Source organism: Poecile atricapillus, chromosome 8 (genome assembly GCF_030490865.1).
Source record: "Poecile atricapillus isolate bPoeAtr1 chromosome 8, bPoeAtr1.hap1, whole genome shotgun sequence".
In the NCBI taxonomy this organism is placed as follows: Eukaryota; Metazoa; Chordata; class Aves; order Passeriformes; family Paridae; genus Poecile; species Poecile atricapillus.
The window spans coordinates 5940741-5967992 of record NC_081256.1 but is presented as its reverse complement, the minus strand read 5'-3'; the positions used below and the strand labels follow the sequence as shown (position 1 = coordinate 5967992).

At 57.0% G+C, this 27252-nt stretch overlaps 1 protein-coding gene across 2 annotated transcripts; it reads left to right on the top strand.

Moving 5' to 3' along the window:
• The first annotated feature begins 875 nt into the window (after window positions 1–875).
• On the top strand, window positions 876–25605 carry LOC131581786 (diacylglycerol kinase beta-like). Of its 2 annotated transcripts, XM_058844446.1 has the most exons (25): window positions 876–984; window positions 5939–6194; window positions 8298–8374; window positions 9294–9459; window positions 10153–10392; window positions 11107–11277; window positions 11565–11614; window positions 12194–12268; window positions 12362–12481; window positions 13343–13460; window positions 13752–13840; window positions 14200–14316; window positions 14429–14527; window positions 14699–14812; window positions 14900–14973; window positions 15093–15167; window positions 15256–15341; window positions 15540–15629; window positions 15961–16121; window positions 17079–17143; window positions 18055–18145; window positions 20767–20968; window positions 22063–22183; window positions 22267–22327; window positions 22749–25605. In XM_058844446.1, the coding sequence occupies exons 2-25, from the start codon at window positions 6128–6130 to the stop codon at window positions 22845–22847; spliced, it is 2628 nt and encodes an 875-aa protein (XP_058700429.1). In that variant the 5' UTR covers window positions 876–984; window positions 5939–6127; the 3' UTR covers window positions 22848–25605. The 2 variants fall into 2 exon arrangements, with proteins under 2 accessions (XP_058700429.1, XP_058700430.1); XM_058844447.1 differs by lacking the exons at window positions 876–984; window positions 5939–6194; window positions 8298–8374; ... (6 more) ...; window positions 13343–13460; window positions 13752–13840 and having other exon boundaries at window positions 14668–14812.
• Window positions 25606–27252: the final 1647 nt, after the last annotated feature.

The window sequence follows — 27252 nt, the reverse complement described above, 5'->3', positions numbered from 1 at the left end:
AGAGATCCCCCGTGTAGAGCAGGAACATCATCTGGGACCGGTGCACAGTGCACAGCTACAGCTGCAGAACCTGCTCCTGCTTCTCTCGAGCAAGTTCAGTCCCAGCTGTCAGTCCCCTTCTCCTGCTTTTTTTGAAGCTGGAGAACTACGTGCACGGATCACGTCTCTAATTAATATAAATATAGCGAAACATAAATAATAGACATGCCTGAAATAGTGTCACTCCCAAGCAGGCAGGCAGACGCGTCATGGAAAGAAAATAAAAACGCTTTTTATCTGTTTTGGCATTTTTTGTTTGTTTGTTTTCAGTGGTTTGTTCTGTTCCTGAGCAAAGAGCAACCTTTGCTATGGGTGAAACTGAAACAGAGACATCGAGGTGTAGGGGGAGGGAAGGCCAAAGGAAGAGTAAAATGGGGACCGGGATGGGGACGAGGATGGCATGAAGATACGGATGGGGACAGGGACAGGGACGGGGATGGGGACATGAAAGGGGATTGGAACACGAACGAGAGTGCAGGTGGGGACGTGAGAGGGGATGGGGACAGGGATGGGGTTAAGGTTGGGGATGGAGATAGGCACGGGGACAAGGACGGTGAGCGGGGCAGAGTGCGCGGTCATCGGAAAGCGGGGAAAACCCTGCAGCTGTGGGTTGGTGGGAACTCATCATAAATGAGTTTCAGCGTAGAAACACGTCTCCCACCGCCCCCGCAGCCGGCTGCTCCCGCCCCGGTGCTCCCCGGCGCTGCCCCGGGCCCGGGGAGGGGCGGAGGCGCGGTCGGGGCCGCCGGGCTCTTCCTTCCAACTCCTCCTCCTCCTCATCATCCTCCTCCCGGTGCCGGCGGAGGCGGGCGGAGCGGCGGGGCGGGCCGGGCCCGTTCGCATCCCCGATCCCCGCCCCGGAGCCGCCGGGCTGTGCAGCGCTCCCGGGCACCGCCAGCCCCGGAGCCGCCGGAGCGCCCGATGGCACCGAGCTGCCACCGCCAAGTAAGGGGACAGCGGCGGGGGGGGAACGCGGGGCTGGGCGGGGATGCCTGGGGGTTCACCTCTTTCAGTCAGTGGGAAAACACCCCCCGATCCACGCGGGATCTCCCACCCCACACCGGGACAGGAGCCCGTCTGCTCCCCTCGGAGTCCGCGACCTTCTCCCGGGCCAGCCCCGAGCCCTTCCCCAGCGGTTCGGGCTCTGGAGGACCGGGGCAGCGCTGGGGATGGGGAATCGGGGGTCCCAGGCGTGTCTCCACTCCTGAGAAAAGCTTCCCGAAGGGTGGGAAAAGGAGAGGGCAGCATAGCCTTGTCCCCAGCGTGAGGAGGATGGCAAACAGCCCCTAAAGCAGCCCAGGGGGCTACACCACCTTCACCGGTGTCTCAGCATGTGTTGGTTCTCAGCCTGGCCATGAAACCACCCGTCCTTTGGCTGGGCAGAACAGCCCAATCCAGCTGTTCCTGTGTGCTGCCAAGCCGGAAAAGCTCGTTAAGTGTCTTTCTAGTTAAGTAAAAATTGCCGGGGTCGTTGGCTTTGGAATACGGGAGGACTGAGGCGGTGCTCGGTGTGGCTGGTCTGTGAAAGGGGGCTGGATGTGACTTGTTGTGCAGGTTGCGTTGGGGAATGAAAGGGAAGAACGCATTTCAAAGCTACCAGGAAGCAGCGCTCCCTCACACAAGGTGTGGTTATAACCCACGGGACCCGTGGCCACAGGGTTCCTGCAGAGACAGAGCCAGGGCTTCCGTCTGACAGGCTGCTGGGTGTCCTGAAGTCCTGGGCTTATAGGTGCAGGGTGGTGGAGGTGGGATGCTGAGGAGGATTCCGGTCCTTGGGCTGCAGGGCCAGCATTTGCTTCCCTGCCTTGTGTGGGAAAGGGTTTTTCCGTGTGACAAGGTCTGGTTTGAAAGGGTCTTGCTCTGAAGGTATCCTAGCTCAGATCCAGTCTGCTCCGAACTCAGCCAGCAAAATTATTCTCTAAAAATCCAGCAGTAGTAAGTGAGGAAGTTGTTGGTGTCTCTGGGGTATGAGCCGAGCTCTCCTGGCAGGTGGAGGAGTTCCAAGGGAGGCTGTGCCGGGTCCCTGCTGTCACAAGGTTGAGCCAAGCTCTCCCAGCACCCATCTGAGAGTTGGTCCAGCCACAAGCCAACCCTGGGGCTGGAGGGCTGGCTACAGCCACCCACCTGTCCCTGTGTCACTGTGGGGGAGAGCACGGATGCTCCGGGCATCCCTGCCAGCGCCTTTCATCACCCTCGTGCCACGAGGGTGCTCAGTATCCTAAGCAAAGTTGGTGGGATGTACCTGGACAGCGTGCCTTGCTCCATGAGGGTGAGTGGTCAAAGGGTCAGGGGAAATGTTTAGACAGCAACAGGTTTGGAGAATGGAAAAAGCCGAGCCTGAGTGTCCTCTTGGGCTGGCAAAATGCAGGAAAGCGCCTTCTCCTGTTGCTGCAGAAAATAGTTTGAGCGTGACTTGGTTGGGGTTTGTTTGCTGCAGTGGGACAGGAGGGATTTATACTCCACCCACCGCCTCAGGGGCCTCTCCCCATCCAACACAAAAATAGGCTGATCTTTCCAAAAGATGATGGGGGAGGCCTGGAAAATGCCATTCCTGCAGGGACCTGCCCATGCTTCTGCCCCAGGAGATGCTGCACGTGACTGTGGCTTCTGCAGGCCCGGGCAGGGATGCAGGGATGCAGGGAAGAGCCCAGCATCCTGCCGTGCTGTGTCCCTCTGCTGCCAGGGAGCCACAGCCTCTGCACGTGTGTGTGCGTGCGCTCAGCAGGAGTGTTGCCTCCTCGTGCCACCTCCTGCAGCTCAAGGAGTTGATGTTTTTCCTTCCCAAAGGGCATCTGAAGCAGAAATCTCCTGCGGGGCATGTGCTGCAGCCCCATCCATGCATTCCTTCGAAGCCAGTTGAGGCTGGAGGCACCTGGAAGCTGCCAACCTGTTGTCTCTGGTTTTCTGCCCCAGTGTGGACATTTAGGTCCCCATCAGCTGTGGTCCTGGGGGTCTGGTGGCAGTGGAACAAGCCCTCCCAACCCCACAGTGACCCCCAGAGCACTGTGCTGTAGGATGGAGGAGCTGGGTTGTGACAGGGATGTCTGGCTGGAAGAACAACTCCTCTGCCATCCCATTGCTGCTTCCAGGAGTCCCCCATCCCTGAATACCGGTGGTGCCCACGAACAGCCCTTTCTAAGGGATATTGACGCATTCCACTGCCTGTGGCTTGATCCTGCCACACATCCAGGCTCTGCTTCCCATTGGGAGCTGGCCCATGGTTAACTCCTGCCTGGCATTTCCCTCTTGGTGCATTTCAGGCCCTACATGGTTCAGCCCTGGCTCCCATGGAGCTGCACCCATCGATGCTCCCGGCAGCACCTCTGTCCTCACTGTGGCTCCAGCATGTTCCCTGCAACTTCCCAAGAGCTCCAGCACTGCTTATTCCCCCCAGGAAGGTTTGGGAGGCTCTGAGGTGCCCGCAGTGTCCGTCCTTTGCCAGGCTCCCTGAGCCACGCCGGTGCCCACGCCGGTGCCCACGCCGGTGCCCACGCCGGTGCCCACGCCGGTGGCCACGCGCGCGGCGGGGAAGAGGGGCCGTGTCCCGGTGAGCGCCTCCAGGCAGGGTAACCCGGTGTTATTTGTAACACTAGTAGGGAGCTATTTTTAGCGAGAGGCAAATTTGATTTAATAGAACATAATTTGCCGCTGACAATTCAGAGGGCGGCCAAACAAGGAGCAGCTGGATTCCTGAGGAGGATTTTTCCTGCCCTTCCTGAAATCCAAGGCTGATGTGCCAGAAGTGGCATGTGTTATTCCGGCAATTGCTGGGGGAAAGCCCCTTGGGATGGCCCAATTAGCTCTGCTTTGCTTTCCTTTTGGTGCTTTGTGCTGCCCTGTCACCTGCCATTAAAAGAAATGAGGGATATTTTTGTTTCCCTCTCCTCTGTTGTGAGAGGCCTCAATGCTCCCAAACTCCTTCAGGGAGCTGGAGCCAGACAGGTCCCCCCCTTTTCCTTTTCTTCTAGCTGGTTTTGTAGTCTCAGTCTCTCCTTGGATAACTTTAGGATAAAAAAGAGGTTCTGATCTGATCCTGGCTTGTTTGCCAGGAAACATGAAGTCTGTGTGTGTTCCTGGGCATTTCTTACAGACTGAGTTCTTCTGGACCAGCCTAGGGGGTACTTTGGGACAAACCCATCATCCAGGATAGGAGCAAACACCATGTTCTTGCTTGTGCTTTCATCAAGATGAAGATCCCCACAAAACCAGTGCCAGTGTGGGAGGACATTGGGTAGTTCTTCCTTCACCATACCACTGCTGCCTCCAGCCTGTCCCCAGCTGGTGGCATGGGGACAGAGAGCTGCTGGGATGAGCTGGGATAGTCACAGGCTGGAGATGTGTTATCTTGGGGCTGCAGGGCCCCAGTGGGGGTGGGAAGGTGAGATTTTCCCCAGGATTGTTTATTGGCCTACCATGAGTGCCCTGGGACAGAGCTCCCTGTCCTGGCACTGCCATTGCTCAATCCCTGGGCAGGAACAGCGTCCTGTGGGTTCCCCAAGCCCCACAGCCCTTCAGGCAGCCTCAGAAGCAGCCAAGAAGTCCCATGGAGGGGTGGAACAAGACCTCAGTGACTTTGTTCTCCTGGGAGGAAAGGCCTGAACAGGACTAAGGAGAGCTGTGACATTCAGCTCTAGCAAATGCATAGCCAGGGTTTGGTGGGCTCCTCTCTTGGGGTGCAGTCACTCCTTGCAGCTGGAAAACCCTTTGGCAACCATCTGGGCAGGTGCTCAGCCCCGTGCTGTTTCCTCAGGGGTCACCATCCTCCCCACAGCCCCAAAGAGGGTTTGCTCCTTCCTCTGCCAACACCAGGCTTTGCCCCTGGGACCACATCTCGTCCTGGAGCATTTTCAGCAGCTGAACATAAAGCCAGAATAGCATTAGTACAGAAATGTGAGCAAAGTGCTGAGGATGAGGGGTTAAGTGACTGCTCCTGGTGCACCCCCATCATATGTGAATGTCCCTGGAGACTCTCAGTGGAGTTGGTGTGGCATGTGGGACCCGATGGCTCCCCAAAATTACTTGTCTTAATCAAAGTTGTTTTCCTGTGAATGGAAAGGTGCAGCTGCCTGGGGGATGTGGGTGCTCCCCAAACATCATCCCAAGTCCCGTGATCTCTCCCAGCTCATCCTTGCTCTGCTTTCTCCAGTCCATCAGCTCAGCCTGGTGGAAACTGGGAGCCAACATTTAGCGGGGAAACAACCCTAAAATGGAGATCAAACTTCTTGGAGAAAAACCACCTCCTCCAAATGCTGCCCTTTGCTTGATGACCAATTCAGTTAAATGAAAAAATCTAATACATTTTGAAGCCTATAAATGGGTGGGCTGGAGAGGGCCCTTTGGTCAGGGTTTTTCTGTGGCACAGATTTTTCCCTTGCCTCCAGTTTTGACTGCAGATTTTCATTTACATTGATTCTCTGGAAGTAAACACCAGCTTTGAAGGTGCAGGAGTAAGCTGGAAGTTTCTACTATCTTGTATTCCCTGCCTCAGTTTTTGAATCTTCTTTAAATAATCGTGCTCTTCCTTCTGCTCCCCATGCTGGGTTCCCCTGGGAAATGCTGGGGGTGACAAGTTCCTTTCCCTGCCCAAGGTGTTTGCTTGACCTCTGCCAGCCCCATCCTCTGGCCAGTGAGAGTTGTGGCTGCTGTGGGTGCCACCAGGCTGTGAGAGCTTCCCCAGGGACACCAAGCCCTGAGAATGCTCACATGTGAAGTGCCCCGTGCTCTTCCTTTGTTCCACTGCAGCCCACACACTCTGTTCCCTGGAGCAGGGATGGGAGAGCACCCTGGCACCCCATTTCCAAGTGGGGAAATTCCCACAGACCCCCGCTACTGAAGGTGAATGTCCCCATGGCAGCAGGGCCATGTTGTTGACCCCCTCCTCTCTTTCTGTCCCCTCCAGGGAGAAAGGTGCTGACCAGGTGCCCTGAAGCTCTGGGGCTGGCTTCTCACAGGCTCAGCGGTGTGATGCCAGCAGTGGGAGAGCCCCCGGTGCCCCTGGCCGTGCCGACGTGACCGAGCGCTCTCTGGGACCTGTGGCACCGAGCCTGGCACGGAGGCAGCGGCTGGTGCCGCGTCCCTGCTCCTAAAGATGAGTGATGGCACGTGGATCTCACTCAGCCCCACCGAGTTTGCCCAGCTCCAGCAGTACACAGACTGTGAGTACCCCGTGCGCCCTTCTGGGACCAGAAGAGCAGACTGAAAAGTCCTGTTGATCTGTGCTGGACTGGTATCCTACCTCTCCTTAGTGTCCTCCTGGAAAACCTGGTGATTCCTTAGATTTTGGGTGGAGAGGCTGGAAAAGTCCCTGACCTCTAACCCCAGCTGGCTGGGGTCCCCACGCCTGCCTGCCCAGGAGGATTTAGCTGAGCTCTGGGGGCCGGACACGTGAGCACGGCTCAGTCCGTCTGAAGGCGGCCGGCTCCCACGTTCCTTAGCAGAGTGAAATGCCAACCAGGAAAGCAGACTGGCTTTTCCCAAACACTCAGAGCTGCTCCACAGCGTGCTTTGGGCTGCCAGCCCTCTGCAGTAATTTTCCTTAGTGCTTTTGCAGAGCAACACTCTGCTGCAGCTCCTGCCGAGAAAAGGAGATTTGCAGCAGCACCGAAGGGGTCCTGGAGCTGGGAGAAGCTGGAGAGAGAGCCTGGGCAAAGGCCAGGGGTCCAAAACCAGGTCCTTGAGGTCCTGAGAGCTGGAGTGTGGGTGTGCTTTTTGATGGAGTTGATGGAGATGGGTGCAGCCCATGGAGGTGCTGAGGGTAGGGCAGGGTGGGGCAGGAGAGCCGCAGGATGAAGGGAGAAGGGAGAATGAAGAAAGGGTGTACAGTGCTGTTCTGCACAACCCTGGGGTGAGCAGGCTGGATGGGAGACGGCTGAGAGGCAAAGGGGACACTGTGAGCTCTCTGAGGCCGTGCTTAGGGACACTGTGCATCAAAAGGGTGAGGCTGACACAAGTTCCTCGTGTTCCCCAGTGGGGCTGTGCTCCTCCCCAGCAGCCAGAGACCTCAGGCAGGGCAGCAGGCAGAGGTGTGTGTGTGCAGTATCTCATCTCTGGAGGATGATGGGCTTTGCTTTCCTGAATCCCAGACTGTAAAACACCATCTGTAACGCTGGACTCAGAACACTGATGGCATCTCTGTTTCATTAATTAAAGTGTGGCCAGCAAGGCTGCAGCATGGGCAGCTGCCTCCTCCCCTGTAGGATGTTCCCTGGGGAACAGGATTTGGGTATCCTGTGAGGAAGGCCAGGATCCCTCTCCTTGAGTGCCCCAGACATCCCAGACAGTTGTGGTCCAGTGCCGAGTTCTGTCCCCAGGAGAGGGCTGGGGGGAACAGAGCCAGCACAGCCCCCACGTGGAGAGAGGATTTCACAGTAATTAACAAGGCTGCTGTGTCTAAGAACCTTTTAAATGCACACACCCAGAGATGTGTGTGAAGCTGAGGGATGAATGTTCACCCACCTTGATCTTTCTTTCTGCTTCTCCCTTTTTTATCTATTTTGAAAGGATGAATGTCCCTCCAGACACTCCAGCCCTAAGGACTCTCAGCCAGGGAAAGTCTTTACCACCTGTGTGGAAGTTTGCATGGACCAGTCCAGTGATAGGACAAGAAGGAATGGCCACAAGCTACACTAGGGGAGCTTCAGATTGGATATTCAGGCAAATTTCTTCCCCCAAAAGGGTAGTCAAGATCTGAAACAGGCTGTCCAGGGCAGTGGTGAAGTCAGCATCCCTGGAGGTATTTAAAAGCCATGGAGATGTGAGACATTTCTATCTTAGTGGTGAACACAATTGTGCTCGTTAATGGTTGGACCTGATGATCTTAGAGAGCTTTTCCAGCCTAAATGATTCCATGATTCTATGAATCCAGTTCTATTTCTCCTTCCTTGCACCTCCTGGAGATAGCAGTGGGCAGCCTAAGGCATCCTGTGGGATGGCTGGCCCTGCAGGGGTGTGCTTAGCACACCAGAGCAGCTGGGACTGGAGTGTGCTCCATGCTTTCCTTGCTTTGCTCGGGGTCTGTGTTTATTTTCATGCTGGTAGGAGGAAGTTCTCTATATATGTAAAACTCCCAGGCCAGTTTTCCATATCTGCCCTGCCCTCTGAATGTGGAAGGGGAAGCAGGGCGTGGGTGGCCTCTTCCAGGCACAGAAGGATCCAGAAACTGTATATCCAGCAGATAAACCCCTCTGCACCATCCTGCTGGTGGATGATGAGGGCAGCCTGGTGGGGCCATGCTCAACAGGGCACCTTTATCTCCCCAGACTCCACCAAGAAGCTCAAGGATGTTCTGGAGGAGTTCAACGGGGACGGCGTCCTCTCGAGGTACAACCCCGAACAGGTACGGCCCCGTGCCCGCCGCTGTCCCTGTGTGCTGCTGCCAGCTGCCAGCCCCTGCAGGATCCCCCAGCCCAGCTCCCCCAGCTGGAAGCAGCCAGGAGAAGGCAGGGCTGCCTGCCTGGCCCCCATCTCTCCCCATGGTTTTGCTCCCAGGACTTGATTCCCCGGCCATCCCCGGACCGTGCCCACCGCATGGCCATCCCACCTCATCCTGCTGAGAGCTTTTTGGGGCATTGCCTTGCCAGGCAGAATCTGGGAGCAATTTACTCTCCCCCTAAAAGCAAATGACTTGGCCAGCATGGGGATGGGACAGCTCTGTGCCCTCTCACACTCCTCCAAAGAAGGCTGGGATTATATTTTCCAAGCGGTGCTTCCAGAGGCATCTATTAATGTGCCAGCAGGACAGAGCCTTTCCATGGGGGCTGTAATCAGTAGAATTAAGGCAAAATGAGAAAAATCAGTGGGCTGAACACAGCAAGGAGAGGCACAAAGGTACCCTGTTATTCCAGGGCACTACAGGACCCTCACTCCAGCTGGGGCCACAAAAGCCATTGAGAAGATGTTGTCCTCACACAGTGACAATGCCCAGCAGGGAAGGAGAAGGCACAGAGTCCTCAGGAGGAAGATAGTCCCCATAGGGCTGAGGCTGGGCTGGAAGATCCCACTGCTCTGCCCTTTCCTGCTGCTCCCCCAGCTGCTGTCCCTGCTCCCAGCACTGCTCACCTGGCTCAGCCTCACTGGCCCTGGGGATTTCTGGCCCTGCTGCCTCTGGGTCCCTTTAGGTTACCTCCAACCATTGGGATTTGGTTTTGGGGAGGGCTGTGCAGATGATGTACCCAGTGAGGGGAGCCCAGGGCATGAACTCTCATGGTGGCCTGGGCCACCTCCATCCTCCTCCTTCTCCTCTGTCCTCTCCCCAGCCCATCGACTACGAGGGCTTCTGCCTCTTCATGAAGACCTACCTGGAGGCAGATGTGCCCGAGGAGCTTTGCCAGCACCTCTTCACTTCCTTCAAGCGTAAGATATGCCAAGCCTCCCCTGAGAGCCAGCACCAGAGCCCCAGTGTGCCACAGCACAGCACCCTCGGTGAGCCAGCCCTGCCACCCAGCCAGGCACGCCACGGGAGCGTGGCACCATGGGCTTGCTGCTCACAGGAGTGAAGGGTGGGGGGTGGCACCTGGAGGGGGTGGCATCGGGGCCACCCATCTCTCAGATGGGTTCCCAAGCCCTGTGCTGCTCCAGGCAGGGATTTCTCCAGGATGCAGTGGCAGATGCCCTTTAGCCAGAGTCACTCTGACAGCAGCTCCAGGCAGGCTGAGGTGGCCTGTGCCTCTGTCACAGGTACTGGTGTAAGCACTCAGCTCCACCCAGCGCAGGCTGTGTGTGCCAGGCACCCAACTCTGCCTCCCCCAGCCCTTCCTGGGTGGATTCATGGCTTGTGGAGACATCTGCTGAAAGGACTATAAATTGCAAAGGGAAAGGGAGAACCTCCTCCAGCTCTGGCTGCTGATGGAGGACCACATCCTCCCTGTCTGGTCCTGAGCACTGTGGTGTCCATCATCCAGGGGTGTGAGCACTGCTGGGAGCTCCTGGGCCAGGCAGGAGGGCGTGGTGCCCCTCAGGGAGCCCTGGGGCTGGGATGCCAGAGTGGAGAGGCGTGGGGCTAGCAGAGAAGACCCAGGGCAAGCACCCAACCCCAGTTCCTGCAGGCACTAACTGGAGGAAGGGGCATAGACACACCCTTGTGTCACGCTGCCCTTGGGCATGTCTGCTTTGCAGGGATCAATGGGAAAACCCTTCGGAGTGCTCTGGGACGACACACCCCCGAGCCCAAGAGCGGCCACAGCAACACAGCTGAGCCACAGCCAGCATCCCTCACCCTGGCATCGATCCCCAATGCCTCCCCCAGCTGGTCCAGATCATCCTCCCAGAAATCCACCACGGGCACCACCTCTGCTCACAACTCGTCAGGCTCCTCCAAGATCTCCTCCGGGTCTCTGCTCAGCCCTCAGTCACCAGGTGAGCTTGGCTGGGGCTCCACAGGGAGACACAGGCAGTGACAAATCCTCCCCAGTTTCTGCTCAGGTCCCCAGCATGGTGGCAGTGACCTCCCAAACTTGCTGGGTTCCTGCCATCTCCACACCTTTGCCTGGCAAACTGAAGCTATCGATCCCATCCCACAGAGCCCCCATCAGTCAATGTCTTCATTACCTGGCAGCATTTTGTAGGGAGGGGGAAATGGGGCCATGAGTCACGGCTGTGCCAGCTCCCAAGGAAGGGCCCCTCTGCCAGGACCATCCCTCCTGCTGTTAGCACGGCCATCAGCGAGCATGGGCTGTCCTTGTGATGTCCAAGTGTCTTGCTGCCCACTGAGCTTCCTCCTTCTGGGTCGGTGCTTGTTCCCAGCAGGACACGATTCTGTGGGCTCCTACTGCTCATCCCACCCATAGCTGCAGTGATGGAGGTGTGGGAGTCTGCACCCCGAGGACTGAGTGGCCTCAGTGTCCAGCCCTGCGCCTGTGATGGCACCAGCCCCACATCTGCTTCGTGCCTCCAGCCCCAAGTGCCCTTTTAATGCCCATTCCTGTGTCCCTTCTGGGTCCCAGCCCTGGCCCTGAGGTGTCACTCGGTCCCACGCCGGATGGGTCCCTGCCCCAGAGTTCCCATGTCCCACCTGGTGACAATTCCTGGTCCAAAGTCACCCCTGTGTGTGGTCTCTCTCCCTGCCCACAGGCACGAGGGGCGTGGAGAAGAGGTTACCCTTCAGCCTGCGGAAAGGCCCCAGCTCCCTGAAAGCCACCCCACCTCCTCCTCCCACCCCCTTGGCCCAGGTGGTGCACCTGAAGGACATTGTCTGCTACCTGTCCCTGCTGGAGAGGGGACGAGCAGAAGACAAGCTGGAGTGTAAGTGTGACCCTGGGGCCATGCTGTGTGGAGAGGGGGACCAGGGGCTCAGGGGGCTTTGCCTGAGTGCAGGGCTGGATGCTCCTTGGGAAAATCACCCGTCTGCCCCTTCTGCTCCTGCCTGTGTCTGGCCAAGGGGCCTTGATACTCCACAGCCCTGGGGTCACATCTCACCCTGGCTGAGCCAGCACAGTGCTGCTCCCACCCTGAAGCTCCAGCAGCCTGGGGCACCCCAGGGTGCCCTGGGGCTGGGCTCTAATTATCAGCAGCTTCTCTCTTCCCTGCAGTTATGTTTCGCCTCTATGACACTGATGGAAATGGCCTTCTTGACAGCTCGGTGAGCCTTCCCTCGGGACAGAAATCAGGGAGTGCTCAGAGGGCTGGAAACGTGCAGGGCACTGTTAGGGTGCCCACTGCCCTGGTGAGGTGCTCCAAAAAGGGGCAGGGATATGGGAAGGGAGGAGGAAAGCAGCAGCTGGATTGCGGAGTTGGGGATCACATGCATCCAGCAGGAGCAAGAAAAAAATCCACCCACCAAGAATTGTAGCTCTGCATCAGGTCATGGTATTTCAGGGAAGAAAAGAAATCGTGCACAGCTCCTTCTCCTATTGATGTTTTCTCTTTGTTCTTTGGGTATTGCCCTTGAAACCCGTTGCAAATAAAATCTGGTTTATCAGAATAATTTTTCCCAAGGAAAACCCCTTACAGATTTTCTTGCAGATTTTCAGGGTAGAAATTCAGATTTTCTTTTTGCCTGACAAAAGAAGGAGCACCCATTGAGGACTGGGGTGTTCCCATGTAGGTAGGGACTGGGGTAGCCATAGGCTCTTGGGAATGTAGAGCTTGGGGTTTAGGGGCTGTGCACTCTGCTCGTGCCTGGAGCTGTCTCTGACATTGGCCACTGCTTTGTGCTTAGGAGCTGGATCGAATCATCAACCAGATGGTGCACGTGGCCGAGTACCTGGAGTGGGACTCCACTGAGCTGAAGCCTGTGAGTGCTGGGGCTGGAGGCAGCTGGTGCAGCTGCAGGGGCTCTCAGCCTGAGATGACACCTCTGTGTCACCACATTTTGTCCGTCCCCCAGATCTTGAAGGCTATGATGGAGGAGATCGATTACAACCACGATGGGACTGTGACGCTGGAGGAGTGGATCCGGGGGGGCATGACCACCATCCCCTTGCTGGTCCTTCTGGGGATGGAGACAGTGAGTGTCCCTGGAGGCACCTGCTCCAGACTATCCAACAGACCACGCACTCCTATGGCACCACACAGCCCCACACTGGCCCCCAGCCCCTGCTGACACCTCCACCCTGCCCCCTTCACCCCCCAAACCTTTCCAAGCTCATTTTTGAGCTGAAGTCACTCTGCCAGCTGCTGTGCCCAAGCAGCCTGGGCTTGCTCCTTGCTATCACAGCACACTCCAGTTCAATGAACATTTAATCAAATCCTGAGTACCTAAAATGGCATCTCCTCTTGTAGAGTGAGGTTTAAAGAGCAAAGGTGAGCTTGTTGGGACCCCCTTTTTTTCTCTGTCTTGTTTTTTAATCCTTTTGGCCTTCCTTTCTTTCAAGTGCATCCCTGGCCATCAGGTAATAATTTGCAGGCAAAGATGGTTTTGCTTATGGTTCCCCAGCAGAGGTGGGGTGGGGGACAGGCTTTCTGGCAGAAAAAAAAATAAATCAAGAAAGCAGGGAATTTTAACTGGCTCCTGCAAAGCACTCATACCATGAAGAGGTTTGTGCTTTTGTCACCCCATGGTGGCAGTGGCGGCCCCAAATGTGGAGTCACCTTGCTGTCAGCTGCCAAGATCCTCTCCGTGGCTGGGCGGTGCAAAGGGTCCGTGGGAGGTGGAGCTGGACATGGCCAGGGGAATGAGGTGGCAGGGATGGTCTGGGGAGCACCAAGGGAGACGGGGAGGAGGGGGAGCCCATGATCCTGCTGGGAGCAAAGTCCCAGAAACACCACGGGGTTTTTAGGGGATGAGAAGTTGATAGAAATGATGGGCTGAGGGGACTCTTGGCAGCAGAGGAGTGACCCCCTGACCCTTCACTCTCCTTCCTTGCAGAACGTGAAAGATGATGGGCAACATGCCTGGAGGCTGAAGCACTTCAAGAAACCTGCCTACTGCAACTTCTGCCGCACCATGCTGCTGGGGGTCCGCAAGCAGGGCCTCTGCTGCTCCTGTGAGTCCTGGACCCTTGCCAGAATGCTGTACTCCCAGACTGGTGGCTCCTGCCACATCCAGTGGTGCCCTGGGGAGGGAGGACTGGTCCCTGTAAGTGCTGAGCCCTGTGGGTGCTGGAGGCTGAGTGGGGAGGGGGCAGCTCCCATGCTGGGGAGTGATGCCCCCTTCTCAGTGTCACTTGGGTTAGTGGTGCCCTGGTAGTGCTGGGGTTACAGCTGGACTCGAGGGTGTGACAGGGCTTTTCAAACCAAAATGATTCTGTGGCTCTATGATTTTTCTCTCTCACCAGTCTGCAAGTACACGGTCCATGAGAGGTGTGTGTCCAAAGACATTGCTTCCTGCATCAGCACCTATGTCAAATCCAAGAGAAACACAAGTGTGAGTAGGCAGCTGGTGCATTTCTGAGCCAGTGGGTGTCCAGGCCCCTTGGTCTCCTGCTCTGCTTCCCTACAGCTTCTTCCTCTGAGTTTTGCCCCTTGCACCCTGGGCAGCAGCTCATGGGCATTCCCAGCATCCAAAGCCTTGTAGGATGCGCCCCATGCCCAGTCCCCAGGCACCCACTAAACCCCCAGCTCCAAGATTTGCTGTGGCTCTGCACAGGGGCTGTGCAAGGGGCTGGATTGGATCAGCAGCATCCCTGCAGGACAAGCTTCCAAAATCCTGATGGACACCCTTGGCAGGAGGGAGATGCCTGCGGGTCAGTGGGTGCTGTGCCACTGTGTCCCCGTGCCTTGCAGGTGATGCAGCACACCTGGATCGAGGGCAATTCACCTGCCAAGTGTGACAGGTGTCACAAGAGCATCAAGTGCTACCAAGGCATCACTGGCCTGCACTGTGTCTGGTGCCAAGTCACGGTGAGTACCGGGGCTGGGGCACATCCACAGCGCCTGCACGGCCAGCTCTGGGCTCCTGAGCAGCAGAGGACAGGTGTCCTCTGTTCCACACGCCTTCCTCCCACCCCTCCAGCTCCACAACAAGTGTGCCTCCCATGTGAAGCCAGAGTGTGATGGGGGCCCACTGCAGGACCACATCTTGCTCCCATCCTACATCTGCCCAGTTGTCCTGGTAAGTGTCCCCCTTGTCCTGGTAAGTGTCCCCCTTGTCCTGGAGAGTGTCCCCCTCCTCTCTGCCAGTGTTAAGGACCCAGCAGGGCATTGCTGAGGCTGCTCTGCCTCCCCTGGCTGCTGGCACTGCCTCTTGGGCAGTGTTGGGCATCCATGCCTCGGTTCCCCAAAGGACAGGCAGTCCCACTGCCGACGGTCAGAGAGTGACTCCCCTGCCAGCACCAGCCCCGAGGACAGCCAGGGCTTCAAGTACAACTCCACCACAGTGGATGGGCAAGTGCTGCAGGTAGGTTCCTGCACTGGGCTGCAGGTGACCTCTGCCACTGACCTCAGCAGCAGGCAGGAATTCACAGCTGCGTTTTCTGCCCTGCAGATCAGCCCTCAGCCCGGGACACACCCACTCCTCGTGTTTGTGAACCCCAAGAGTGGAGGAAGGCAAGGGGAGAGGTAGGTGGGGTCCTGCCTGGGAACAGCTTCTCCTGGGGTTGGGGGCTGCTGGTCCCTCGGGCATCACTCCTGGTGTGGGAATCACCTTCATGGCGTTCCTCACGTCTCTCTCTTCCCAGGGTCCTGCGGAAGTTTCACTACCTGCTCAACCCACGCCAAGTGTACAACCTGGACCGCGGCGGGCCCACGCCAGGGTATGGAGTTGCTGCGGGTGATCCTCTGCCCCTTCCCACCAGGCCCTGCTGTCCCACATCACCCCTTGTCTCTCCTGGCTTTCTCCAGGCTGAACTTCTTTCGGGACACTCCAGATTTCCGTGTGCTGGCCTGTGGAGGGGATGGCACGGTGGGTTGGATCCTGGACTGCATAGGTGAGCAAGGGACAGCTGTGTTCCTGCAGAGCATCATCCACCTTCATCCTTGGTGATCTGCCAGAGATTCCTGATATCCCTCCAGTGACAGTGGGGTGGTGATCCTGCCAGCAGCATCATTCCAGGCTGCTGGTTGAGGAGGGACATGGAGAGGAGCAGGGAATGAGCCCCAAACTTCTCTTCTCCCTTGAACTGCAGATAAGGCAAACCTGGTGAAGCACCCACCGGTGGCCATCCTGCCCCTGGGAACGGGCAATGACCTCGCACGGTGCCTGCGCTGGGGAGGAGGTGAGGACAGGTGACATCGCCCAGGGGCTGGCTGGCCTTGGGACCCCTTCAGTGTGGCCATCCCCAGGGCAGGGAGGACTCCTGGGGTGCAGTTCAGAGCTCAAGTGCCTCTAACTCCTTCCAAAAACTCTAACTCTTAACTCCTTCCAAAAAGAGCAGCCACTGCTTTTTCTCTGCAGCCAAGTCCTGCCCAAGCTTTTCCATTTGTAGAGCCCTGCCATTAGCCAAAATCTCTGCCACTGCTGTAAGAATGTGCCATAGCAGCAGCCCCCAAGTGCTTGGCACCTGGCTATGCTCCCCTTGGTCCTCTTTCATCCTCTTTCCCTTCCAGGCTATGAAGGAGGCAACCTGATGAAGGTGCTGAAGGACATAGAGCACAGCACAGAGGTGATGCTGGACCGCTGGCACATAGACATCATCCCTACTGACAGGGAGGCCAACGGAGATCCCATCCCATCCACTATCATCAACAACTACTTCTCCATTGGGGTGGTGAGTCCCATGGGGCAGGAGTTGGTTTCTCCCTTCCTTCTCCTCCTTGCTCACACTCCCAACCTCCCTCCATCTCCTGGAATTTGTTTTTTTTCTGGTTTTATTGTCATTTGTAAAGGCAGCACCAAGATACATAAGCAGGCATGAGATCTCTATCTTCCCAATGGGAATGTTGCAAGAGCGAGTGTGAAAGGAGCTTGAACAGAATTCAGGGAAGTTTGTGATCCCAAAGACAAGGACACCCCACCTGCCAAGACATCAGCAAAGCCTTGCTTTGGTGTTTGGACCCATGTTCCCCCATGTTTTCCTGACCTAGAGAGGGTAGGGAGCTTGGGGAGGGTGACAGCCCTGTGCCAATGCTGGGGGTCAGTCCTGAGAGCAGGAGTGTTTTGGGGAAAGCCCTTCTCTTCCCAGGAGCTCACAGCATTTTTGTCCTGTGCCAGGGGTGCCACCATGGCACAGGTCACTCACCTGCAGCACTGCAGGATGTTTCTGGGTTCACAGAGGCTCCTGCTAATGCAGGTGGCATTTGGTGACAGCTTCTAAGTTGGGCTTAAACACCCCCACTCTGCATAAGCAGAGGTTGTCATGAGTTTCAGGAGAGCTGCCATCCTGCCAGGGGAGCTGTCAGGGTGCAGGGTCTTGGGGTGTCCCCAGAACCCCACTGCTCCACTGGCTGCCTTTCCTCCCCTCTCATCATCCCCTCCACGCAGAGCCCCTGTGCTGAGGGAAGGAGGCCAAGTGCACTAATTATGTCTCACCTAACAAGCTTTGGGAAGAGCCTGTCTGAGGGTCCCTCCATCACCTTGGACCATCAATGTCATCATCAATGACACCAACGTGTAATTGTGCCACAGGGACAAGCATGAAGAGCTGAGCACCCCACGGGGCACAGGGGGCACAAGGTGGGGATTCTGTTTCTCTGCTGTGCCACTGATGTCTCTGTGCCCCCCACAGGACGCCTCCATCGCCCACCGCTTTCACATCATGCGAGAAAAACACCCTGAGAAATTCAACAGCAGGTGAGGGCTTCCCAAGGGCCCCCCAAGAGCTGGGTGTGGGGGACTCCCTGCCACTGCTGTGCATCACACCAGGAGGATTTGGTGTTGGGCCAACCTTAGGGGACAGGCAGGGTACAAACCTGCTGTGGTGGGGGTCCAGGACCAGGCATGGTGGGGGTTTGGGAGGCTTCTTCAAGTCCCATGTGGTGTGTCAGGCTGCTCCAACTTGGCCACACACCCAGTTAGGTTCATTCATGCTTTATAATTAGTATGGAATTCCAGGACAGGCAGGAGCAGGCCAGGCAGGGAGGGCAGGGCAGACAGCAGGTTGCAGCTCGTTCCCACTGTGCTCAGGATGCATGGAAATGGCAGCAGGAGCTGTGGCCTGTGACCCTCATCCCCAGGTTTAGAAATACCTGCTAGAAAAATCCCTGAGTGGGCCAAAGCATCTGGCTCTGCCCTCAAGCTCAGCTCCTCTTGGCTTCCAGCCTCTCACAGCTTACAGCTCCCCCTCAAAGCCTGGCTCAGCAGCTGATGCAGGGAATGTGCTGTGGTCAGGGGCTGCTTAGCAGGGTGCTGGGAGGCTGCTGAGGTGTGAAACATCCCCTCCATAGGGTGCCCTGTCTCTTTACAGCTCATCCCGTGCCTAGGGAGCACCCAGCACCCCCATCCTCCCCCTCTGATGGGTGTCAGAGCCAGGTCTGCTTGAGCCACCCTCCGACAGCCCCCCAACCCCCAGACACGCCCCTGTCCCACCACACAGCTCCCGTGGGCCAGGATGCCCGTGGTCCCTCTCCACAATGGCTTGTGCCTCATCCATGGCTCGTGTCCCCATCACAGCAGCTCCAGACAGTCTCTGGCAGCCCATCCTGCTGCTGACTGGGGCAAGAGGCTGTGTCCAAGGGGGATACTGACACGTCTCTGTACCCCAGGATGAAGAACAAGCTGTGGTACTTTGAGTTCGGGACATCAGAGACCTTTGCAGCCACCTGCAAGAAGCTTCATGACTACGTTGAGGTTGAGGTGGGTTTCCTGGGGTGGTCCCTGGCTCTAGCCATGGCACAAAGGCTTTCTGGAGCCACTGCCCATGGATCCCTCAGCTGTCTCAGGGAGAGGGTGCCACCACCACATGGCTGTGACCCCTCACAGTGGCAGGAGGTCGTGGTGGCCCCTACTCCACCACACAACACTTGCTACATAGCCAGCCAGCTGTGGGCAGAAGAATAACCCTGTATTCCCCACCTCCAGCTGCATTTGAGAGCATGCCTGGAACATTGTCCCTGTAAAATCTGCGCTGCTCCCAGCCCTCATTGGATGACATGGAAACAGCCTTTAATTAGAGATGGGAGGAGGGCCCGTGGTTGCTAAGAGCGCTGTCACTTCTCTGCGCTGGGGATTTGGGCTGTAAACTTCCGTCTCTCCCTATTTCTGGATAATCCACCCTTTCATAACTTAGGCTGGAGGGTGAGGGGAGAAAAGAGCACTTGCTGCAAGAGGTGGTGGGAGTCAGAGCAGGTGGTGGGTGCAGGGTGCTGATGGTGGGCAGGGAGCAGAGCTGGCCCTGCAGGCATGTGGCCATGGGCAGAGGGATTTTGATGCCTGTTTCTATACAGGGAGTTTCTTCCCTTCCCAAAGGTTGGAGTGGGTAGCTGCACCCTTGAAACTTGTGGGAAGGGGCAGGACCAGCATCACAACCATCTCACCTCCTTTCCCATCTGTGCAGCAGTGTCCCAGGGTGGATAAAAGTCCATGTTTGTGGAACTGAATGCTGCTGGAGATGGGCATGAGGTGTCCCCCATTCCTTCTCAGGGTGCTCCCCACCAAGCGTGTGTCCCCACCAGCTGAGCCCAGCGCCAAGAAAGCGTTAATCCCGCAGCATTTGAAGTTGAAAGCAGCCGCCTGTCCTCCCTCCAGCTCCCAGGCAACTGTCAGCCTTGCAGAGAAATAGCAGTTTTGTTTTGGAAATTGGCACTCGTTCCTCTTACAACTCCTGGAAATGAATTTGCTTTTTCCCCCAGCTGCAAATTTCTCCTTCCAGCCTCGCTGCCAGCACGCCGTCAGCTGCCCCTGCTCAAAGGGCCCATTGTAGCTCCCTGGCATGGGCTGGGGAGGGCTCTGGGGGGAGAATGGCTCCTGCCCGCGGCTGTGGGCAGGCGTGGGTGGCTGTGGGCAGGAATGGGCTCCTGCAGCATCCCAGCATCCTGCACTCCTGGCAGCCAGCTCACTCCCATCCCACCGTGGCTGGCTTGGCACCCGCTGCCTCGCTGGCAGGTGGGAAAGGTGCCTGTGGTTGGGGATGATGCTCGAGGTGTGTTGTGTCCATCCCCCAAGGAATCAGAGCCCTCTGGCTTGGTATCACTGCTCAGAGCATTAAGGTCTTTTCTCTTCCTACAAATCACAATATCATTAAGGCGTATTGAGAACGAAAGGATTAACATCCTTTCCAAGCCTTGGAGAGACAGCTCTTCCCTCCCAAACCAGAAGATTCCTGCTTTTTTGCTTTCAATGTGAGGCTAAAAATAAGATCTCGCAGCACCAGGGAGGCAGAAAGGATCTGACACACTGAGGCGTTCGCTCGTGTGAGCACCCAGCTCCACATATCCGGGCTTGGTGTCCTCAGCAGGGCCGAGGGGGGAGGTAAAAACAAGCTCTAGACCTTTGTTAAAAGAAAACAACCAGAACTGGAGCAACAGAACAGGCTTATTAGCCCATTTCATTCCTCTCAGCACAAGAAGTGAGGGCAGAGATGCTTTTGCATCACCAAAATGCAAGGAAAAGGCTGTGCTGGGATTTGCTGAAGCACAGAGTGGCAAGTAAAGAGCAGATGCCTCAAGGAAAATAGGAATGCTATATAGAAATTCAAGTTGGATGGAAAAGTGGCTGCTTTCACCAGATGTATTTAGGAAGGGGATCCATGTCTGGGTAGCGTGAGAAGATCTGAAGTTAAGAAACCCATTTCCATGGCTGTTGCTTTCAATCCTGTGGGAAAGCTGCAGGCAATGGATATTTTAACTTTTACAGGGAATTTTCAGCTGAGACAGTCCTGCTGCATGACAGCAAAGCTTGGAATGCCAGTTCTGTGTGCTGCACTGTGGTTTGCTCTCCAAAACCCAACATTTTTCCCTCTGACACCTTTCCCTAACTTCCTTCCAGCCTTATTTCTAGTTTCCAAATGGCACTTGAAGACAAACTGCTTTGAGCTACTTTTTGGGCAGCCAAACTTTCCAGTCCTTTGGAGTCAGTCTGGATAAGGACAGGGGGGAAAGCAGGTGTTGGAGCTCCTTGGGTGGAAGCTGCTTTAGGGTCAAGGTGGTGTTGCCTCCCTTTTTGGGTCACAGCACCGAGTCTAGCCAAGGTTTTATGTGGTCTCCCAGGAATTTACTTTTTTGAAACTGCCATTTTGGACCTGTAGTAAAACTCCTATGGAAACAGAGGGGAGAGAGCAGCACAAGGAGTTGACAACAGCTCTAGGAAAGCAAAGTGGGAGGGTATTTGCATCTCCAGCCCCACTCTGGAGCCCCGTGCTCCCTGGAGCCCATCCAGCGTCACTCTGTGCTCAGGGATCAGCACTGCTTTGGTGGGGAGATGAGGGGAGCTCCATGTGGTGGGCACAGCCCCCCTGACACCGCCCATGTGCCCGGCAGTGTGACGGGACCCTGCTAGACCTGAGCACCACATCCCTGGAGGGCATCGCCGTCCTCAACATCCCCAGCATGTACGGGGGCTCCAACCTGTGGGGCGAGACCAAGAAGCAGCGTGGGTACAACCGGCTGGGCAAGAAGGCGCCGGAGAAGCCGCCCAGCACGGTGGTCACCGACGCCAAGGAGCTGAAGTTCTGCGTGCAGGGTGAGCAGAGGGAAATGGGGGAGTGCAGGGTCAGCACGGGGCACTGGGCACTCACCAGCTCTGCAGCAACAGCACTGCAGGGGTTGTTATCAGCTCTGTGTCTTTCGGCGTGCCGGGGTGAGCCCACAGTGCGGCAGAGGAAGAGCTGGGACCCAACTGCAGAGCTGGTGCCAAGGGCTTTTGTAAGGACCTTCCCAGGCTCCAGCACAGCGCTGCCAGGCTGGATGTGGGGTTTGGGAGCAGCAGGACCCACGCTGAGCCCAGCTGGTACCTCACACCCACTGGTGGGGACAGCCCAAAGTGCTGGCAGCGTTCCCCAGCAGGGAGTAGCGGGGTAGAAAGCAGCCAGCAAAATACTCCAGGTGCCTGGGTTTTTCACCCAGCCTGGGGCTGGGGTGGGAATCAGCCCCCTGTGATGTGGCTGCCAGAACAGCAGTGTCACATCCCAGACTGTCACTGTCTGTCCCTTGCTGCGTGAGCCAGTGGGGAGAGGGCTGGAGTGCCAGGCAGTCCCAAAGGGGCTGCAGGGGACAGCAGGGTTGGTACCCTGGGGACATCCCCACTCGTGGGTGGGTAAGAGGGCATGGGAGGCTCAGAGGATTTCTCAGAGGTAGCAGGGGGTGTATGTGAGAGAGGACCCTGAAGCAGAGAGCTGTGCCATTGTCAGGTGTCCTCGCTGGTGGCCCAGAAGAGCAGGATGAGCTGTGAAAAAGGCAATACCCTGGGATTTGACCAGATATTCTGCCACGTGTGCTGGCCTCTGGGGAGCTGCAGCACGCCAGGGCACCCAGGCAAGGGGTGTCATCATTTCATACACTGCAAACAAACAGTCCAAGGGCTGGTGGGGATCTGCTGCTGGCACCATGTAGGTGCTGTTTCAGACCAGGACTACTTTTTCTCCTTGGATAGCAGCATTACCCAGCACTGGAAACACACAGCTTGGTGGTCTTGGGACACAGAGGACACCAGGATAAATCCCCTCAGGATAAATCTGCTCAGGACAGCCAGCAGCCTTGGTGTGCTGGCCCTGAGGTTTCAAATGGGGGCAGAAGGCAGGGGGATGGGGGACCAGCTCAGATCCCTCTCTCTTGCAGACCTCAGCGACCATCTCCTGGAGGTGGTGGGGCTGGAAGGCGCCATGGAAATGGGGCAGATCTACACAGGGCTGAAGAGTGCAGGGAAGAGACTGGCCCAGTGTTCCTCTGTCATCATCAGGTATTCGCCCCCTTCACAGCTGAGTGCCCAACCAGCAGCAAAACCTGACACCTGTGTCACCTTCTCTTCTCTGTGCCTTGCAGGACGTCCAAGCTGCTGCCCATGCAGGTGGATGGGGAGCCCTGGATGCAGCCATCCTGCACCGTGAGTGCCCAGGGAGGGGGCAGGAAGCTGGCAGGGGACAGCAGGGGCTGGCAGCACAGCAGGCTGGGACAGCCTTGGCTCCTGGTGGCAAAGGAGGAGCTGTGCTTGCTGGTGGGTGGCCACAGAGCCCCACCAGCTGTGCCTCTGTGCCTGTGAGGGCCCTGGAGTCATGACATGCCCGTTTCTTGATGGGTGGGCACGGCAGCATTCATGGGAGCTGCAGGAGAGTCTCCTGCCATTTCTCCTCTTGCACAAAGGAGAAATCCTCTTCCCATCCCAGCACTACCTGGACATGATTCCAGAGCTCTTCACCCTGGTGCTCCCAGCTCCACGGGGTCACTCCTGAGGGTCCTGGGGCTGAAGGGTGCTTCGGAGGGCTCAGGACCCTCTTACTGAGCTGGGGTTTTCCACTTCTTTTTAGGTCAAAATTACACATAAAAGCCAGGTGCCCATGCTGCTGGGGCCCCCCCAGAAGAGCAGCTTCTTTTTCCTGAGGAGGAGAAACCGAGCTCGGGATTAAAGTATCATCCCAGGATCCACAACCTGGAGGCACTCAGCATCCCAGCCACCTGCCTGATGCAGGGGTCCCCAAATCCCCATCCTGTGGTGGGGACACAAACTCCCCCTCCATGCCCAGTGGGGATTATTTATCCTGGGAAGGTCTTGCAGGCTCCTTCCTGATCACCAGAAGCATCCTCTCAAGCTGGGATGGAAGAAGGGGGAGAAGGGAGGCTGGCATGCCGTGAGCACATTTGCTGGAGCAGCACTAGGACTGGGAATTTTTTCCCCCCTTTATTTAAATACCCTCCAGCCAAGGTGCCAGTGAATGTGCTCCTGAGGCAGCGCTAAGCTCCACTTATTTATTTATCATTCTCCTGAAGACCACTTGATGACTCACTGCACTGGCTTTCTGTCCCCCAATCCTTGCAATGGGAGCAATTATTTATTTCCTTAGCCTAGAGAAGCCATCTCAGCCACTCACCTCTGTACTGTGGGGTTCAAGAGAGATGCAAAGAACCACTGCTGCCAGCCCAGTGAGCCACGAGGTGTGGGACAGGCTGGGGACAGACACTGCACAGGGACAAGCGTGGGGTGGATGGGAGGAAATTGTGTTTTTATAGGGAAAGGGAGAAAAAAAAAGGGAATTCTGGGGGGGAGCAGCCCAAGCTCCGGGCTTTGTGTTCATATTTATGTATTTATTTAGCAAACTTTAGACAAAAAAGGGACTCTGGAGGTCACCTTTTTAAGAGCCCAGGTTGGACACAGACATCACTTCCCTCCTCTGCTGGCTATCTTCCATGGGACCTCCTTCCACATGGACTTTTCCTCTCTCCTAAAGCCTGCCAGCCTGTGCTGGGGGCTGGAGACCCTGGGGACAGACATCCAGAAGCTTTTCTCACTTGGAAGTGTCCCCAGCAATTTTACACATCTCCTGAGGTGCTCTGCCAGGCTGGTGCTCTCCCTGTGTGACAGCTGCTGCCTCTGACGCTCCTGGGCTGCAGGGAGAGGGGCAGAGTGACTGCACTTCGGTTTCTGTATGGCCAGCTCTCCCCACAATTCTCTCCAAATCCAAGGAGCCTCACAGAATCTGCTCTCTGCATGGCTGCTGGAGCCCACGGGGATGCACAGGTTTTGGTGGCATGGATGGACTTATGGGGGATGCAGCTTCTCTCCAGAATGCACAGGGACCAGAAAACAGATGAATGCAAGGAGTTTCTGATGGTCTGAATGTACTCCCAGGAGCCAGGAGCTGGCAAGACTGGCCCTTGGGAAGCACTGCTGGTTGCTTCTGCAGTCACCCCCTGCCTCCAGCAGTGGGCCTGCATGCAGGATACCACCACATCCTGAATCAGCCCTGCTCCCCAGGCAGCTCCCTTGGGGCTAGTGGAGGCTCCTCTGCTGCTGGGAGCAGGCTGGGAGCGGTGTGTGCCCCAAGGATGTCACCACAGGCAGGGAAACTGTTGCTTGTCCCCACTGTGTCCTTGCCACAGGGCTGGGACAAGTCACCCTGTCCTCCCCAGTTTCCCAGAGCCCACCCAGTCCCTCCTGATGCTGCAGGTCCCCATTCAATAGCATTGCCCTGGCAGAGGGTGCTGCCATCACTGTTCCAGAGTGAACAGTGAGCTGGAAGGGAACTGTTTGTGACCTGTGTACACACAGGCACACGCCACCAGCAGGGCATAAATCCACCCTCCTCCTCCTCCTTGTCCCCCAAGGTGGCTGTTTATGAGTAGCCAGGTGAAAGCAGATGGAGCAAAGCCAAACAAACCCCAGGTCCCAGGAACCAGCTGCCTCCATTTCCCCAGTCCATTGCCAATGGTAGCAGTGCCTCACAGCCCCACACTCAGGGAGGGTGGAAAAGCCACCTCTGCCATCTCCAGAGCTTTGCCAGCAGGAGGGTGACAGGTTTGTTCCATGGGATGGCAGCACACGAGGTCAACAGGTTTGGTTCCATTTCCCTGCCCACTCAGCCTCAACCCAGGGTTTTATCTCAGAGCCTGCATGGGATCAGCAGTGGTTTTCCTGCTCCTTGCCCCCATCACAGTTTGCTGAGCTCTGGGCAAAGAGCAGCACTGGGGTCTCTGCTGTGGTTTGCTGTCAGTGGTGGTGGAGCCAGGGGAGCAGGAGGCCATTGTGCCTGTGCCTGCATCTTTGGGTCTGGCAGTGCCAGAGCAGCTGAAATCCCGGGGTGAACACTCAGCCATGTCCTGCAGGGCACACGGAGCCCAGGGCCACTGCTCTGGGCCAGTGGGATGGTGATGCACCAGCGCCATGCTGCCAGGCTCCAACCCAGACTGATGGCCAGGGAGATGATCCCTGCCACCTGTGCCAGGGGACCCAGCTCCAATCTGCTCCCACACTGCCAAAGGCATGGTTCAACAGGCCTGCCAGCTCCTGACCTCCTTTGTCTGATGGTGCAAAGGTCCCGAGCCCAAGAGGGACCCACAGAAGCTGGGACTTCAGCCCAGCTGTCCCTGGCTCCAGTCAGGAATAAGCCATGCAGCTGAGGGGCACTCAAGGCCTTGATCCCCCCATTCCCCAGTGTCTCCCAGTTCATCCCAAGTGCGTGGGATGGAACCAAATCCCCAAACAAGCCCTTAGGCACTGGTGCCAGTGCTGCACTGGGGGACCCCTGAGAGCTGGGGAATCCCAGTGCCACGGGAGCCTCAGCCCGCTCCTCCCTCTGTGTGTGTAGCTGTGGTTGCCTGCATGGAATGGTGTCCGTAGCGTAGCACGTGTTGCTGTGTACACCTGGACCGCCGTGAGCTTGCCTCCAATAAAGATGCTAATTAACTCCTGGGGTGCATGGGGGTGATTCTTGGCTACGTGTGGCATCCCCACCCACGAGGACTAAAAGAGGTGGTGCCCACTCCAGGATGCTGGGGCTGAAGGGGTGCTGGCAGCAGCAGCAGCACAATGGAGCGGTGCTCAGTGGGAGCTGCATCCGGCTAAATTTGGAGCCTGCTTTTTTTTTTTTTTTCTTTCTTTCTTTTTGTTTTTTTCATCAGTGAGGTCTAAATTTAGCAGGCACCGGTCACCGTCCCCCCCTCCCAGCCCTGGCTCTCCAGGGGTTTTGGTTCTTCCTGTCATCTCCCACCAGCCTGTCCTGTGGCCACACTGAGCTTCATCACCTCTCTGTGTCCCCGGGGTGCTGAGCAGCCCCCAGACGGTGCAGACCTGCAGCTGACCCTGGTTGTCCATTGTGCCCCCAGCTCTGCAGTGACCCCCCTCATCCCCCCCGTCCGCTGTGCTCCCCGGCCCGAGTTTTGCACCCACCCGCCCATGTGTCACCTGCTAATTTTACCTGCGGTGATTTAATCCCGGCTGCCTTTGTGCAGAGGGGAAGTGAGAGCACGAGTACCCGCAGAGCCCCCCGGGCTTTGGGCAGCAAGGACACCCCGTGCCCCCTGTGCTTCCTGCCCCCAGCACGAGGGGTATCCCAGCCACCCCATCATTCCACCCGGGACACGATCCAGATGAGCTACCTGCCATGCCCCGGGGGTGGAGGTGGCCCTGGAGGACTCTGACAGCTCCTTAGGAACCCAGCATGGACAGAGGAGTTCCCACCAGCAGCCCAAAGACATGCTGGGCAGCTCGCCTGGGACATTGACAAACCTGAGGATTTCAAGCTGGCCAGGACATCTCTGTACCGACAGGCTTCCTAATCCCTGGGCAGCTTCCCAGGATCCAAGCAGAAGGTTCCTCTCCTTCCTGAACTGAGATGTGCAGTATGTAACCAAACACCTTGTTTTTGCCTTCTCCGGCAATAACTTCCTAGTGTCTCTCCACAACAATGTGAGGCCTCCACACAGCCCATTTGTTTTGTGCAAACTGCTGTGTCCTCCCTGAGCAGCCACTGCCAGGTCCCCATGGCAGGTCTCACCGTGTTGTTACAGGTAGGGAAACTGAGGCACTTAGCAGGGAAATGCTGCAGCTGGGGGGCCTGGCAGGCACCCAGCAGCACCATCGTGTCCTAAATTCATTCCCAAACCTCTGGGATGTTTGGTGTCCTTCAAGGGTGTGTGTGCATGAATCTGTTTGGAGGGATATGTGGCCCCAAAGCTCTTGCAGGTGGGAACTATTTTTCCCATTCCCCTTTTTAAAGGTAACCCTGGCTCCAGGGTGCCTGCAGGGGAAGGCTGCCAAAATCAGTACTCAGGCATGGGTTAACCCTGGGCTTGCAGGGGGTCTCGTGTGACGCTGCCTCGCCTGTGTGAAACCACCTCGCAAGAAAGCAGAGGGGACCCCACGGCCTGTGAGGCCCAAGGTCCGTATGATCTGCACGGCTTGCTGTGTGGCAGGTTCTTGGGCACGTCGTGCCTGGACCCGGTCCTGGCTCGCCACCCTGGACTCGGATCCGAGGGTTGTTCCCTCCCCCGCCCCAACTCTCCCATCCCCAAGGCCGCCCGTTAAACCCCCATCCC

Excerpts from the sequence above, each read along its gene's own strand:
- LOC131581786 (XM_058844446.1), top strand. The coding sequence starts at position 6,128 with ATGAGTGATGGCACGTGGATCTCACTCAGCCCCACCGAGTTTGCCCAG. Across the intron at positions 14,813-14,899 it reads TGGATGGGCAAGTGCTGCAG|ATCAGCCCTCAGCCCGGGAC; the intron begins GTAGGTTCCTGC and ends TCTGCCCTGCAG. Across the intron at positions 17,144-18,054 it reads CCTGAGAAATTCAACAGCAG|GATGAAGAACAAGCTGTGGT; the intron begins GTGAGGGCTTCC and ends TCTGTACCCCAG.